Genomic DNA, 13,834 nt, shown 5'->3' on the forward strand with positions numbered 1-13,834 from the left:
CTAAAAGTACTTTGAGGTACTGCATCTTGAGTTATCCTCCCCTACCCAAATATATTTGCTCTTATAGTCAAATTTTTCTTTTATGTTTTTCTCTTGTTGCTGTTTGAAAAACTCCCAGAAACAAAAGGGGGAAATTTTCTATACAGGGGAAACAGTAAAAATCACTATACTTGCACACACATTCTGTTGACTGCACAAACTAAAACTGAAAAATGTATATTTTTTCTCTGATCGTTGTTATATTCATTTTAGATGGTGTTTGTAACAATGGGCAAAAGTTGCAGGCAGCAGTGTGATCAGGGTGATGGTGTCCCTCTTAAGAAATGAAAAGTACAAAAAGTAATTTGTAAATTTGTTAAAACTTCTGAAATAAACAGTTACAACAATGTATACATTGATTTCTCTAATGTTTAACACATAGCACCATATTCTTTATTGGGATTTTGGGATGTTAAAAATGATTAGTGAATGTTGACAAGTACTGTTCCACGCATTCTAGTTAAAGTAGCTTAGGTCTTAAAACATATTCTCTCTCTCTCCCTCCCTCCACCGCTCTCAAATGTTTCTAGTCACTTCATTTTAACTATGATAAAATTATTTAGTACACATAACAATTGTTGGTAATTGTAATTAATATACTTACCTTCCACTTATTCTTTTATGTTCCAACAGCTGCATAGATGAGTGGTTTGAAGTAAATAGATCTTGTCCTGAACACCCTTCAGATTGAGACTGACAAGATTCCTCTTTTGTAGGTAACTTCTTTTTACATATTTCATTGATCTTTTCAGTAATAAGAACTATATGAATAAGTACATTAAATATGCACTCAGATCTAAGTTTGACCAAAATAATTGGTAAATTCATTGTCGTTCCAGTATGTTTACTATCTATTTAAATTACTAGAATTCATAAATGGTTTCTGCACTCTCACATCCAGTAGTCTGGAATGATATATTGCAGTTTAACTACTGCAAAGTGACAAGCAGCAGTGCCATTTAAATTTTAATTATCTTTAAGATTATTTTGTTGTGTAACCTAAACCTACTTTAAAATACCAAATCCCCAGAATTTTTGATAGTTTAGTGAATGACCATTCTTTCTGGATTGAAATATGCTTTTTCATTTGGGATGTTACATAGTTTTCAGTGAGATCCTGCTTTTTACTTTTAACACACATTTGATCATTCATTGTTTTTTCTGCAATGCATGTAAAATGTTACAACCCAGCCTGCCCCATCCCCATTCACACAGATACAAAGCTTTCCTGCTTTAGTAGTGTGCATTAATGGTTTAGATTAGAAACCAGTTAGAGTCAAAAGACAAAAGGGGCATTTTTATTCTTCCAGGTATCTTGCTTACACTAAACTACCAGCTCCAACCATTACAAAACACATTAGGGTTTATATTAAACACTATGGCAATCATGGAATGTGAACTCTTTGCCCCAAACAATATAGTGTTTTTTTGAAGCACTGTTTCAGTGTTCTGCTTTCTATTTTACTTCACAAGTATGTGTTGCAGCTCGCGTTGCCAAAGCCGCCCAAAAGGGGGAGGCAAGTGGGCAATTTGCCCTGGGCCCCACAGGGGCCCCCCACGAGAATGTCTGAAGTCTGAGGTCTGAGACAGGGAAGGGGCCAGTAGTGTAGCGGCTGCTCTCCCACTGAGCACAAGTGGCGCCTTTTTAATTTTTTGGCGCCTTTTTAATTTTTACTCTCACAGCGGCGCTCCGGGTCTTCAGCGGTATTTCAGCGGCGGGTCCTTCAGTGCTGCTGAAGACCCGGGTGAGTACAAGCGGCTGGCACCTTTTTTTTATTTCCGCTTCCCCTGTTCACTCCACCTGGCTACGCCACTGGAAGGCGCCCCCGAAATTGCTTTGCCCCAGGCCCCCTGAATCCTCGGGGAGGCCCTGCACACTGCAGTCGTATTAGCAAGGGTTATATACACTGTCACACTTGCCAAAGAACACATTACTGCAGGGACAACTGTTTTCCCCTTAGCACAAGACTAGGACTAATTTTTTACTTGGATATGTACGGTACATAGAGCATCACGTATTGTCCCTGGTGTATTGAACTACAGGAGAAGCACAAGATGCTGTTTGCAATGATGTTTATCTTTGAAAATACTTAAGGATGTTTCAGGATGCTAAATCAAATGTGTTTAGATTGTAGAAGATAGGAGTATACACTCGGAAATATGAAGTAGGGAAAAGTAGATTTTTCCTTGGATTTCTTTGTTTTAGCAAGTAATGCCTTACTGTGTATAATTTACTGAACTAGCTGGGAAAGCAATGTTTGTTATTTTTATTGGTTTTCTCACAGATTCTTACATGGATAAGAAAATGTAGAGGATTTGAGATTCTGTCTTTGAACACAAATTTGAGAACATACTTGGCTTCCGACTTGTGTTCCTGTGTATCTGGAAAAGGCAACCATAGACAATCGTGTGGAACAAAAACTGCAGAGTCCAATTGCTTGCCAGTAGAGTCAGCATACCAAACACGCATATAAAGGACACGCAGGATTTTGAAAATGCTGCACATCCTGTAACAATCTTCTCGCCACAGATATTATTGATGATTTGTACTTGAAAGGCCAAAGTGACTAATTTCAGTGTAACTTTTAAGTTCTCTGCCGAAGCAGATTATGGTTGTCTCTCTTCTTACCCAAATGGAAACTGATGCATTCTAAATCAACATTATCTGAAACGTTTTCATGAGGATCACCATATTTTTGAGTGGAAGTGTTTTAATCTTCTCTTAGGCTGAAGAAGAGTAAATGGCAAGCAGTCTAGCAGTGTGACCTTATTCACTGAATTCACACCCAGTCCTCGGTACATTCTTCACCTTCAAGAACAGGAAATGAAAACTACTTCCACGTAGGAAAACTGTATTTCAAAGTTTTTTTTAACTAAACCTTTGTCAGAATGCTGTCCAAAGAGTAAAACCAAGGCAGGTGACTAATTTATATTGATTGAGCTATAGAATTGTTGAAATCTGTATGCTGTATTGCTATTTAAGTGTACTAAAATTTCTCTGTTTTACAGCTTGTGGTTAAAAAATGCAGCAAAGCATAATCTTGCAGCTATGCAATTTTTTTTAATGGGAGAATTTACCAATTTTAAGTGCTGCCAGTTAAGGTAATTTGTTTAACGGGTATTTTTTTTAAATGTTTCAGGTAATTATTTTATTGTACTACTTTCATCTCCAGGCTGCCTCTTTAGGTTTAGGGGAATAACTGCGAAAATGGGCACGGTGAAGTTTCCTAGGCATTAGAGTAATGATATTACATGGGGGTGGGATTTGCATTAACTTTTGAAACACTTTTATACGTAATTTTTTTAATTGAAATTTTCTTGATAGCAGAGCCATAGTAATTTGCACCTAACATCACTTATCTGTTTATGTGGACATTAGCATTGGCAGTATTTTTAACATGCACCTGCATTTGTTTAATTTATTACTATATTACTATATTTGTCTTACCAGGGCTTATCAAACATGGGATATCCATAGGGGGAAACAGCAAACAAAATGTGGATAAATATTAGTTCCTATAAAACATCATAATTAAAAAACAAAACAAAATGGAACAGATATCATGGCTGAGAAGGAAAACATTACTTTATTTCAAGGACAGATATGTAGCAGCTTCTGAATTTTCACATTATAGGGACAGATTATGAATAGTTATTAGTGACTGCAATTTTTAGTTAAGTTTCAACAGCAAAAATAAATTACACAACACCTTTTTCTTAAGTGTCTAAGTATTGTTTTGTGTGTTCAATTTGGCTTGCATTGTATTCTTAAGTCTATATTTTTCTCCTCTGTTGCTGCTGTTTCATATTAAAAAGGGCAAGTAAAGGAGCAACTGCTGCAACCCAGAAGAATTAGTGCACTGCACACTAAGAATCCCCCATTTTGCTTGTCAAATGTCTTTAGTCTAGAAAACCTTTTCCCTTAAACTTTATGCTATGAAATGCCTTTTGCTATGCTGCAAATCTGACGCAATCAAAACTGGTTAATGCTGACAACTGACAGTACAGTTTCCATGGGCCTTTTTTCCTTGCATAATCATTCTCAATTGAATCTATAGTTATAGGTCCCAATCATACTCTCTTTGACTTCAGTGGGAGCAGGATCAGACTCTGGCGTGTTTTAAACTGTGAAGTCACATCAAACAAGCTCTCCTGACAAATGTATGACAGTAGTTTCCAGTATAGGTTCTGTTGTTGCAGGGAATTGTTTTGCTTCCTTGTATTAAGGAGAAAAAGTTACAGCAGCTGTAATATTTTACTAGGGACCTTGTTACCTAGAGGCTTACTTTCCTGGTATTTTGAATCACATCTTCTGAAAGTAAGTTTTTTTGCGTTTATATTGACTTAACATTTGTTGTTGGCTTCATGCCATACAATGTCAGTGTACAATACACTTTAGTGCTCATCATCCTCCATCCACAACGAACTATGGGCTCAACTGCTGGAGCAGAAATTCCTCTGTAATTTACAATGAAAGTTTGGCGTGTTTTGGTGTCCTGTGCTTCAAGGTTGTAGGTAGTCTTTGGTTTAGGGATTAAGTCGATCAGTATTTAAACATGAATCTGTTTACCATTTACGCATGATTTCAGTAGTTCACTCTTTCAATTCATCTGCTGCTTTTTCAAAACCTGAATCTTTTAGATTTAAATGAATAAGTAAACGGTTGAAAGGACAAACTTCCCAGCATTTATATCACTGTCAGAAGTTTAAGGCCACCGTCCATGCTGTAGTTGAAACATGCCAGCAGCTGTCACTTTTATATATGGTGGTTGCTTGCAGGTTTGCCCCCCGGCCATTGGAGAGAGTGGATTTTTTTGGTCTGTTTGAGGTTGTTAGGATGGCTTCAGTCCTGGGGCCTAATCCTATATTCCTGGTTCATCCAAAACACCTTCTGAAGTCAATGGAAGTTTTGGCTGAGCCAAGGAAAGAAGGGTTAGATCCTTAATGTGGACAAAGCTTGGAACAATATGGAAAGATTAAACAAAAGCTTGTATTCAGAACTCCTTGTGGAAGTTCATATATGTAAGCTTTCATCTCAAACTATTTTGTCAATATTATGAAAAAAATTTGTGTACACATAACTACATAATTAAACCTACCCTCATTTTAAAAATATCCCCTTTCCAAGGTCTTGGACCACTGTGCTTCAATAGGGGAAAAAGTGTTCACTCTTTGAGTAGAGGAAGACCACACTTCCACACATTAGAAGCCAATAGGTTATGATAAAATTTAGGTGTGCCACATTTTCTGCTTGTAAATATATAGATTACCAATTTATATTGCTTCAGTTTTTCTTTCATCTGACCTATATCTTGCCCAAGTATGTAAGAGTGAACTAATTCCCATACTCAGGTTTGCCGTATACAAACTGCTTACCGGAAAGAGAAGAAAAGACATGAAATGTGAAGTTTTTCAAAACCTCATTATATAACAAATGTCTCAAGTAAAAGCTTTGTTTAAAGGTGATAGGGAGTGGTTATGATTTGGGTTTTATATGATCATCCCATATGGTATCAGAGAGCCATGCTGCTAACAGTTACAGGACTGTGATTATCCTGTCTTTTGTATCTTTAATGCATCTGTTATCACTTACGTTTTAAAAAGTGAGCTAGTTTTCCCTGTGCATGTACTCTAGACATTGATTTGAGTGGAATGTAAAAGGAAAGATGGTGAGCCTACTTCAGATTTGCAGTATTTTATTTTGGGGAAAAATGAGTTTAAATAGATTATAAATTAGAGCGTCTCCCAATTCTAGTGTGCAAGGGGAAGTGTACTGCAGTATTTCTAAATGGGGCATTTGAAGGTAACCCACAATGGTGAGAGTGAATTCTTTGTGATCTTTTTTGCTTCTTTATGATGTAAAGGGGGTTTATGATTTAAAAAAACAAACTCCCCTGAAAGATTACTGGTATCTTGGATTGAGTTCCATTTTTGCTATAGGACTTGAGAGCTAGTAAGATTATGACCTCACAAAAGACTAAAACCTAAGCAATTGTGGGGAAAAAGAATTCTGCGTCCAAACTTTTGAAACTTCATTTTGGTTATCATATCTAACTCCTCCTGACAAAAACTTGGGAGAAAAGCTTTCTTGCTGGAAGATTGAGCATGACTACTCTTTTATTTGAGGGCTTAAGACGTTCCCTCTTCAATCTTCCAGAGGAAAAAGTTAAAACATAATATCCTTGATATCTCTAAGGAAACAGGGACAAACAATATTTTTTAAAATGCAGTTGCTTTTAGTTCCTTTCCAAGTCTCTGTGAATCTGAGCTGCTTTATCACATGGAATATAATGATTCCACTTAGATTCAGTGTAGCTGTTCGTATTTGCTAATTCTGTGGTAGAGAGGGAGTTTTCTGACCAAATACAGAAATGCTAACATGAAGATTCCCAATTTATCCATGCCAATGGGTAATCTCAGCTCTGATTTGACCAGGGCAAAATTTTGCTGTTCATGCTTCGGTCCCTCAAACTTTATGCATAAGCTTCAAAACTTTCTTCTTTTCTTCCTCCTCCTCCTACCCCAACATGCTATATGATTTTTAGGAATTTATTCTACCCCTCTTCTTTGGACAAAGCTCCCATTGATGTCAGTTAGAAATATATTACATCATCTCATTGGAAGAGGAACGGTTGTCAGAACTCTTGTTTCAACCACTTCTAAGGTGCTTTTGTCAGTGGGTGCAGCTTGCATCAGTTAAGTTTTTGCCATCTGAAATGGCCTGAGTTAGGAGATTCTGAACAAAACAGTGGCCACGCTTTCTTTATGAGGTATGAAATTCCTCAAGAACTGAGGAATTCTTTAAGAACTGGCACTGTGCTCTATTGCACATGTTGAATAGAGAAGTGCATTGCTCACTTCTAAAATTAGCTTTGTCATGACAAACATTCAAGATGTTTTCCCTGTTGGAATGGAGGACCCTGACTGTGCTTTAGGTGTGCATTTGTCTGGTTTTTGGTTGTGCTTCTGAAATTGAAACTGAGGTTTTGAAATCCTTGTTCCAGAAATTTCTCAGGCCACTGTATAGTGTTCTAAAGACTACAGGCTAACTTACTTTCCTAATGGGTATGTTGGAGTCACCGACTGAATAAATTGTAAACTGACTTAATGAGAGGCATTACTAATTAATGGAAGATTTTCTCCGATAAATAACTATAGCATATTTGCATTTTCAGGAGATTGGACTTGATTGGCTTGTATGCCTTTGCTGGCTCTGGCATCGATGATCCTTTCCCTAATGAGTTGCCAATGTACAGTAGCTACCGTGCCTACTGCCTATCTGTTTGCTACTTGCTCATCTCCTTGTATCAGCTCCTAATTAACATGTTTGTATGAGACTTTTGCCCTGGGGTCTGCTTTGACAAAGGTTTTCAATGATAAGATTGAGTAGACTCTGGCAGAGTTTCAAATGTCAGTAAATCTGTCCGCCCGCCAGTAAATAGTTCTTGTTTCCTCAGAAGCTCTCCTTTTTTCTTTTTTTTAAACCCTTATTTTGTTATATGGGAAAGTATTTGAATGGTAAATATAGGTGGTCACAAGCTCCCAAGGGTTATGATAATTAATGGGAACATCCAGGTGTATGGCCGTGTATATAAGGGGTTCTGTTAAAATACATGTCAAAATAAAGCTGAAGTGTTGATCGTTGTATAGCAGATAACACTCATCTCGCTGACTTTGCCAAACTGTTGCACTTGAGGAGCTGGGGGCAGCTCAGTTATTGATGGGATGTTTTAATGAATGTCTTAATTTAAAAACTTCAACCTATTTTAACAAGTGGTGGTTCAGCCTGGAACCTTTCCACTTGCCTGAGAAACTCTCATACTCTCTTCTTACCATTAAGTAGCAATCTGATGGTAGAAGATGAAGTGTAGCCACCGGTTCACATACCTGTTTCCACAAAATTAAGTGTCCACAAAGTGCTAGATGGAACTCTGTAATAGTTTATGAATGCTACAATTATTTGTAATGGTAATGGACAAGAAGTCTTCCTTCATTACCCTGAGCATAAGTAAGAATGTAATTTGCAATGTAAAACATGTTTGTAAATTTTGTAATTGAGCAGTATGATTGGAAGATGACTTGTGTTGAGGTACATTTTTTGGTGGTCTGTCAATATGTAATCATGAATTAAATATTTTTTTTATTGATTTAGGTTAAATGTTTAACATTCCATTTATGTAAAATATGTACAAATATATGTAATAAATCTTTTGAAGCCACAGTTTCTGTCACGATTCCAGGTGACTTTAATATTGATAGAATAATGCTGTAGATGGGGCAGAGTTGTTGTCTCCATGTTCTATTAAATACTATGGAACCCCCATAAATACAGGAGAAACAGTCATCGTTGAGGCGGCTATAGCCCTACAGGTAGGAATTCAGACGTATCGTGCAAGCTTCTGGCTCCTGATATGGCCCCTTTGGATCCTGTACTACAAAGAGGATGTAAAGCCAGCATAACTTGACAGCTGAAGGTTCCCCTGGCCGCATAGAACTGAGGTAGCTGACGCTATGCCGCTTCTAGTGTCGTGTGTGGGGCTGGAGGAAGAACATGACTGGAGTGTTGTATTCTCTGGTAATCCCTGGATGGCGTAACTGCTCTTTGGGATTAGTACAAATTGGAGAAGCCCTAAGACCTACTGTCCAGCCTCAGAATAATGGAGGTGAGAGGAGGATGGGGGTGGTAAAAGTGGCGAAAGCCTCCTTTATGTGTCTCTTGTCTCAGCTAGACCAGAGGGTGAAGCATGATGTGTTAGTACATGGTCATTTAATGCAAACTCTTGTGCTACAACTCATCTGTTTCACTTAACATTTAATGCTTCATTGATATATCCACAGTTCAGTTGTGAGTGGTTTCCTTATTCCCCCAGATGGTCGTCAGTGCTCCACATCTACCTCTGACCAGCAGGCAGAATGCTAATGGGAAAGCTTCCCTGGAGACACGTTTGCTGCTAAAGAAGCTGATCTCCAGACAGTGCTGCAGAAGAAGCAGATGCTGGCAAAACAGCATACAAATGAGTTATCTGGTGAGGGTAGAGCAATTTGTACAGGTAAGTGGCTTCTGCAAATTTAATCCCTTGTTAGAAGAGGGCAGATAAAAGAGCAGGCGACTTATCTGGGCTGTGCTCTGTGAGGTAGTGATGGAAAGACTAACAATGCCATTAGGGCTATCATACCAGCACTTCCCATCTGCAGTAACGTTGACCACATGCTGGCTATACGGACGGAGGCGCTGTTGCATGTGCACCATTGGGAACATTTAGGTGCATGGTCATGTGGTGGGGTGATACGAGCATGCTAGGGAGATCAAAAAGTGATTGGCACACCAAATTTCACTAGCATAGACAGTGGCTTATGGCCAACTCCTCATACTCCGCGCAAAATCACAATAAAGGGGCCTTTTGCAGGGGAACTACAGCAGGTTTGATGAGGGAACAAAATCCTTTTTTTTCCCCCATTCACTCCCAAACTGCCAGCAGGACATGAGACTCCCATGCTGTTCTCCTGGTGATCAGTTTTGGCCATTTCTATGTAGACATTTCTCTACAGCCTATATCCTGATCCACTCCCAAACCAGCACCCAGGCTGTTGCAAACAGCTGTTGTGGTGCTCAAGGATACAGAATTGATTGTACCATTCATGCGGTGAAAGAACATGGGATCTACTGAGTTCGGGGCCTTCCATGATGACACTGCTGCTGGAAAGATTTCTCTTTTGAATCTGTCAACTCATTGCAGTGTATGGAAGAAACTTGGAACAAAACATCCACAGTAACTGCAGCATACAGTTTCTCAAATTGGAGAAAAGTGAGCCTAAAGAGTGGGCAGCTGCAGTTAAAAGCCCCTTTCTGGAAAGAGTTTCTCAAGCCCTCTGTTGCGTTGTTGTTTAATTCCCTTCAGCATGGCCAAGAGAGGTTCTAAAAGGTTTGGGTGAGGAAACCAATTTGTCTAGGGGCAGTAACACTTTCTGGCAAATGCCAGTTTTGTGGCTATGTTCCGGGTGGTGCTTTGTTGTGGTACAGGTGGGACTCCTGAGTAGCTCCATGGGAGCCAATAGTTATTCCAAACTTAGACCAGTTTGAGTGAGAGCAGAATTTGTTCCTTCCCTCCTCCCACTCCTGGCCTACGTTGCCTCCTGGCCAGGGAGGTAGTGTGGTCTGATGTGTGGAGTACTGGACTGGAAGCCCAGGTACCTGGGTTCTATTCCGGGTTCTGCCACTGACCCCTTGCATGACCTTGAGCAAGTCACTTTGCCTCTCTGTGCCTCAGTTTCCCCTTTGCTCCCTGTTCCCATCTTTCCTTTTTAGCTTGTAAGCTCTTCAAGGCAGGAACTGTCTCTTGCTGTGTTTGTGCCTGTGCCTTGAAGCACAAGGCTCCAATTCCAGTGTGGGCCTCTAGGCACTATTATAATAATAATAATAGCCCCAGGCTGAGGTTTGCACAATATATACAGTGTCCAGGTTTCTCCTATTATATACTCAAATCAGAGTTAATTTGCCAGCTACTTGCAAACAAGTTCACTGAAACTGGAAAATGGTTAAAAATGGCAGCATGGGGCTATATAAAGCTCTTTGCTATTAAGAAAAACTGACCTATAAAACTCTCAGGTTCTTTCTGGGCTTTAGCCCAAGTTTCTCAAAAGCCATCCACCACCATACTATGACAGGTTTCAGAGTGGTGGCTGTGTTAGTCTGTATCAGCAAAAAGCATGAGGAGTACTTGTGGCACCTTAAAGACTAACACATTTATTTGAGCATAAGCTTTTGTGGGCTAAAACCCACTTCATTGGATGCATGCAGTGGAAAAAGGACTCATGCCATGGTGAATGTCCTTTCCCCCCTTTCTGTGGAGACCTTCTGGGGCAATCAATGTAAAGAAATAAAAGCCCAGCCAGTCAGTGAAATATGACCGTTTATGACCGCTAAGATTATTTCTGGGGGAGTCCATAGAGTTTAATGCATGAATTATTCACACTCATGTCTTCACCAACAGAGAGTTGGCTATAATTACAATGAAATGTGCCCAAATTTTCTGCTACTGTGATTTTTTTCCTGATTGGCTTTTGCTAAGCCTTAGTTCCCTCGTTGTCCTTAGTGCTTGTGCTCTTCTCTCCCCACCCCGCCCCCTCCATTCTGGACACATGAAAAGAGGGCTTTATTGTGGAAGCAGTTGATAATTAGTCAGGATAACCATGTCTGCTTAGCAACAGGAATTCTGCTGGAAATTATTCCAGTCCAGCAGGTACAGAAGTTCATGTGTTGCATTTAAATTGGTGGCATCTGTTGGTTTCATACTCTGCCTGACTACGGATCACTAGAACACATCAGCTCTGCCTTCAATTAGTAGAGCTGTGCTTCATTGGGCTTGGCACTTAATCTACCGTAGATGCCTGTACCAGAATGTTAATCAGGTGCTCGAGGGATTACAGTGCATGAAGGGGCTTTTTTGTGGGGCTATTGGCATGAAATGTTAGTGCTGCATGGTCTACAGCTGGTCCCAAAGTTCAGGTGCGGTAAAACTTGTCTGCCTTGATGTGAGGCTTGAGCTACGTTTTGGCCTATGTGTTTGCCATACATGTGTGTTATGGATGAGAGAGGGAGAACCTAATAAGAGCTAAAATTACTTACCAGCTGGAAGGGAAGGAGTAGCCTGCAGCAGTCCATGTCAAATGGCCACCTTAGGGAGGCAACTGCATTCCTCTCCTAGATTTAAAGGACCAGAAGAGAGCTGGAAAAGGCTCTTTAAAGGACAGGTTTCAAAATAGCAGCCGTGTTAGTCTGTATTCGCAAAAAGAAAAGGAGTACACCCCCCCCCACCCCCGCTCTCCTGCTGGTAATAGCTCATCTTAAGTGATCACTCTCCTTACAGTGTGTATGATAACACCCATTTTTTCATGTTCTGTGTGTATATAAATCTCCTCACTGTATTTTCCACTGAATGCATCCGATGAAGTGAGCTGTAGCTCACGAAAGCTTATGCTCAAATAACTTGGTTAGTCTCTAAGGTGCCACTAGTACTCCTTTTCTCTCTAAAGGAGTTCAGTGGTGACCAGGCAGGCCCAGAGAAGGAAGAGGAAGGATTATCTAGTGGAAGGCTCTGACTCGGGAGACCCTGTTCTGTGTATCTGTGTCTCAGTTCCCTTTTTCTGTAACCTTGGACAAATCACTGAGCCTCTCTGGTCTCTGCTTTCCATCTGTAAAATGGTGGTCATAGCACTTCCCTTGCTCCCAGGTTATTGTGAGGATGTATAGATTAAAGATTGTGAGGTGCTCAGGCAGTATGGTTATGGGAGCCATATAAATAGTTAAGATGGATAAATAGTTCCAGTAGAAAGGGCTGAATTCCCAACTCTCTGATGGCCAAGGATCTGTAGAGAAAGCTCTGAGAGATTTTTCAGATATGGCTAATCGCTAATGTCTTCCTATCCCCTGTGACGTTTTCTGTAGTAAACATCCAGGTGATTTTTGAATGCCAGCTAGTTTTTGTACTTAAAATGTACCATAGGCATTTCTGCTGGGGTGAAGAGAAAGCAAGACTGGTCCCCAAACAGCAGATTGTGGGGCGGTGTCTCCCTTCTGTCCTTGCAGACTCACTGGAGATAAACTTGTCTAAGGAGGGGCTTGAGAGATGTGTGAAGGAAGATCCCATAGTGGAAGCTGTAATTGAGGTCCCAGGCAGCAGCCAGGGCAAGGACAGCCATTGACTAACCCGAACTCAGCCACATCTGCCACGGGCTTCTGCCAAAAAGTGTCCTTCACGAGCCCTGAGTACTGCGAGGGGGTGTTTGTATTAGGGAAGTGGAGCGATGATAAAGGATTCTGTTACAAATGACTTGTTCCATGTCATCACTGTGATGTTTGCAAAAACAAAAATGGAAAAAGGGACGAGATTTCTGCCCCTCTCCCAGCTCACGCTCTCCCTGCTCTAGCAGCCCAGGCTGTGCCATAGCCTGTACTGATAAATCAAGTTTGTCCTTTCAAAAATAGGATTGCAGAGAGCAGCAAGGCAAAGATTGGTGCCTGTCCTAGCTATGGCTTCTGCTCCTTCAGCACAGGCTGTAATACTGTTTTCAGTGCAGTGCCTCTTCCTTTAGCCTGGGTGTCCTACATGCCCTCAGCTTTGGGAAGTAATACATGTGGCAAGTTCTGATTTGGAGAGTGGTAGTTGTAGGGACAAGGAAGAATGCAGGTTAAATCAGTGTCCTCCTGAAGGACATTGGGACTGTCCCCTTGTCCCTTAAATAATTAAACCAAGCAAGAGACGGGCACAAATTTCTCTGTGGATGCTCCCCATTCCACTGTAAGCATGGCAGAAATCATTGCTACCCATAGAGTTGCCTCTAGGATTTAGGAAGCTCTAGTCAAATGGACCAAGTATCTCACTGCTTTTGAAGGCCTATTCTCTTGGCTATTGCAGATGAAATCTGCATCTCCAGATAAGCCTTGTGACAGCCCTGGAGAAATATGTTTCATTTTCAGGCTGTGCTTATTGGATTTCCTTAATATGATGGTGTTTCAAGAGGCACACACTGACCCTGCTGCTGTTGCTCTGACATCTGCTCTGCTCCTCACAAGAGGGATGAGGGAAAGTCAGGAGAACTCAACAAAGTCATAGGACATGCTTGACATTTACTGTCAAAGCAGAATTACAGCAGCTATGCATCTGGCTTCATGCAATGTTGTATAGTGTCGCTATTGGTATGGGCATTTATCTTGCTCCAGAGCTGGGCGAGTCTGTAGCAAAATGATTTGTGATGTTGCTCGCTGAGGCTTTTCCATTCCATTCACATACACTAT

At 40.4% G+C, this 13,834-nt stretch overlaps 1 protein-coding gene across 1 annotated transcript in view; it reads left to right on the plus strand.

Moving 5' to 3' along the window:
* Positions 1-8,253, plus strand: part of ZNRF2 (zinc and ring finger 2) — an 83,955-nt gene extending 75,702 nt beyond the window's left edge. Inside the window, 2 exon segments of the mRNA XM_077811211.1 lie at positions 673-755; positions 2,325-8,253. Of these exon segments, the coding sequence (XP_077667337.1) occupies positions 673-730 (58 nt within the window). The 3' untranslated portion in view covers positions 731-755; positions 2,325-8,253.
* The last annotated feature ends 5,581 nt before the right edge of the window (positions 8,254-13,834 follow it).

Source organism: Eretmochelys imbricata, chromosome 2 (assembly GCF_965152235.1).
Source record: "Eretmochelys imbricata isolate rEreImb1 chromosome 2, rEreImb1.hap1, whole genome shotgun sequence".
NCBI classification, from domain to species: Eukaryota; Metazoa; Chordata; order Testudines; family Cheloniidae; genus Eretmochelys; species Eretmochelys imbricata.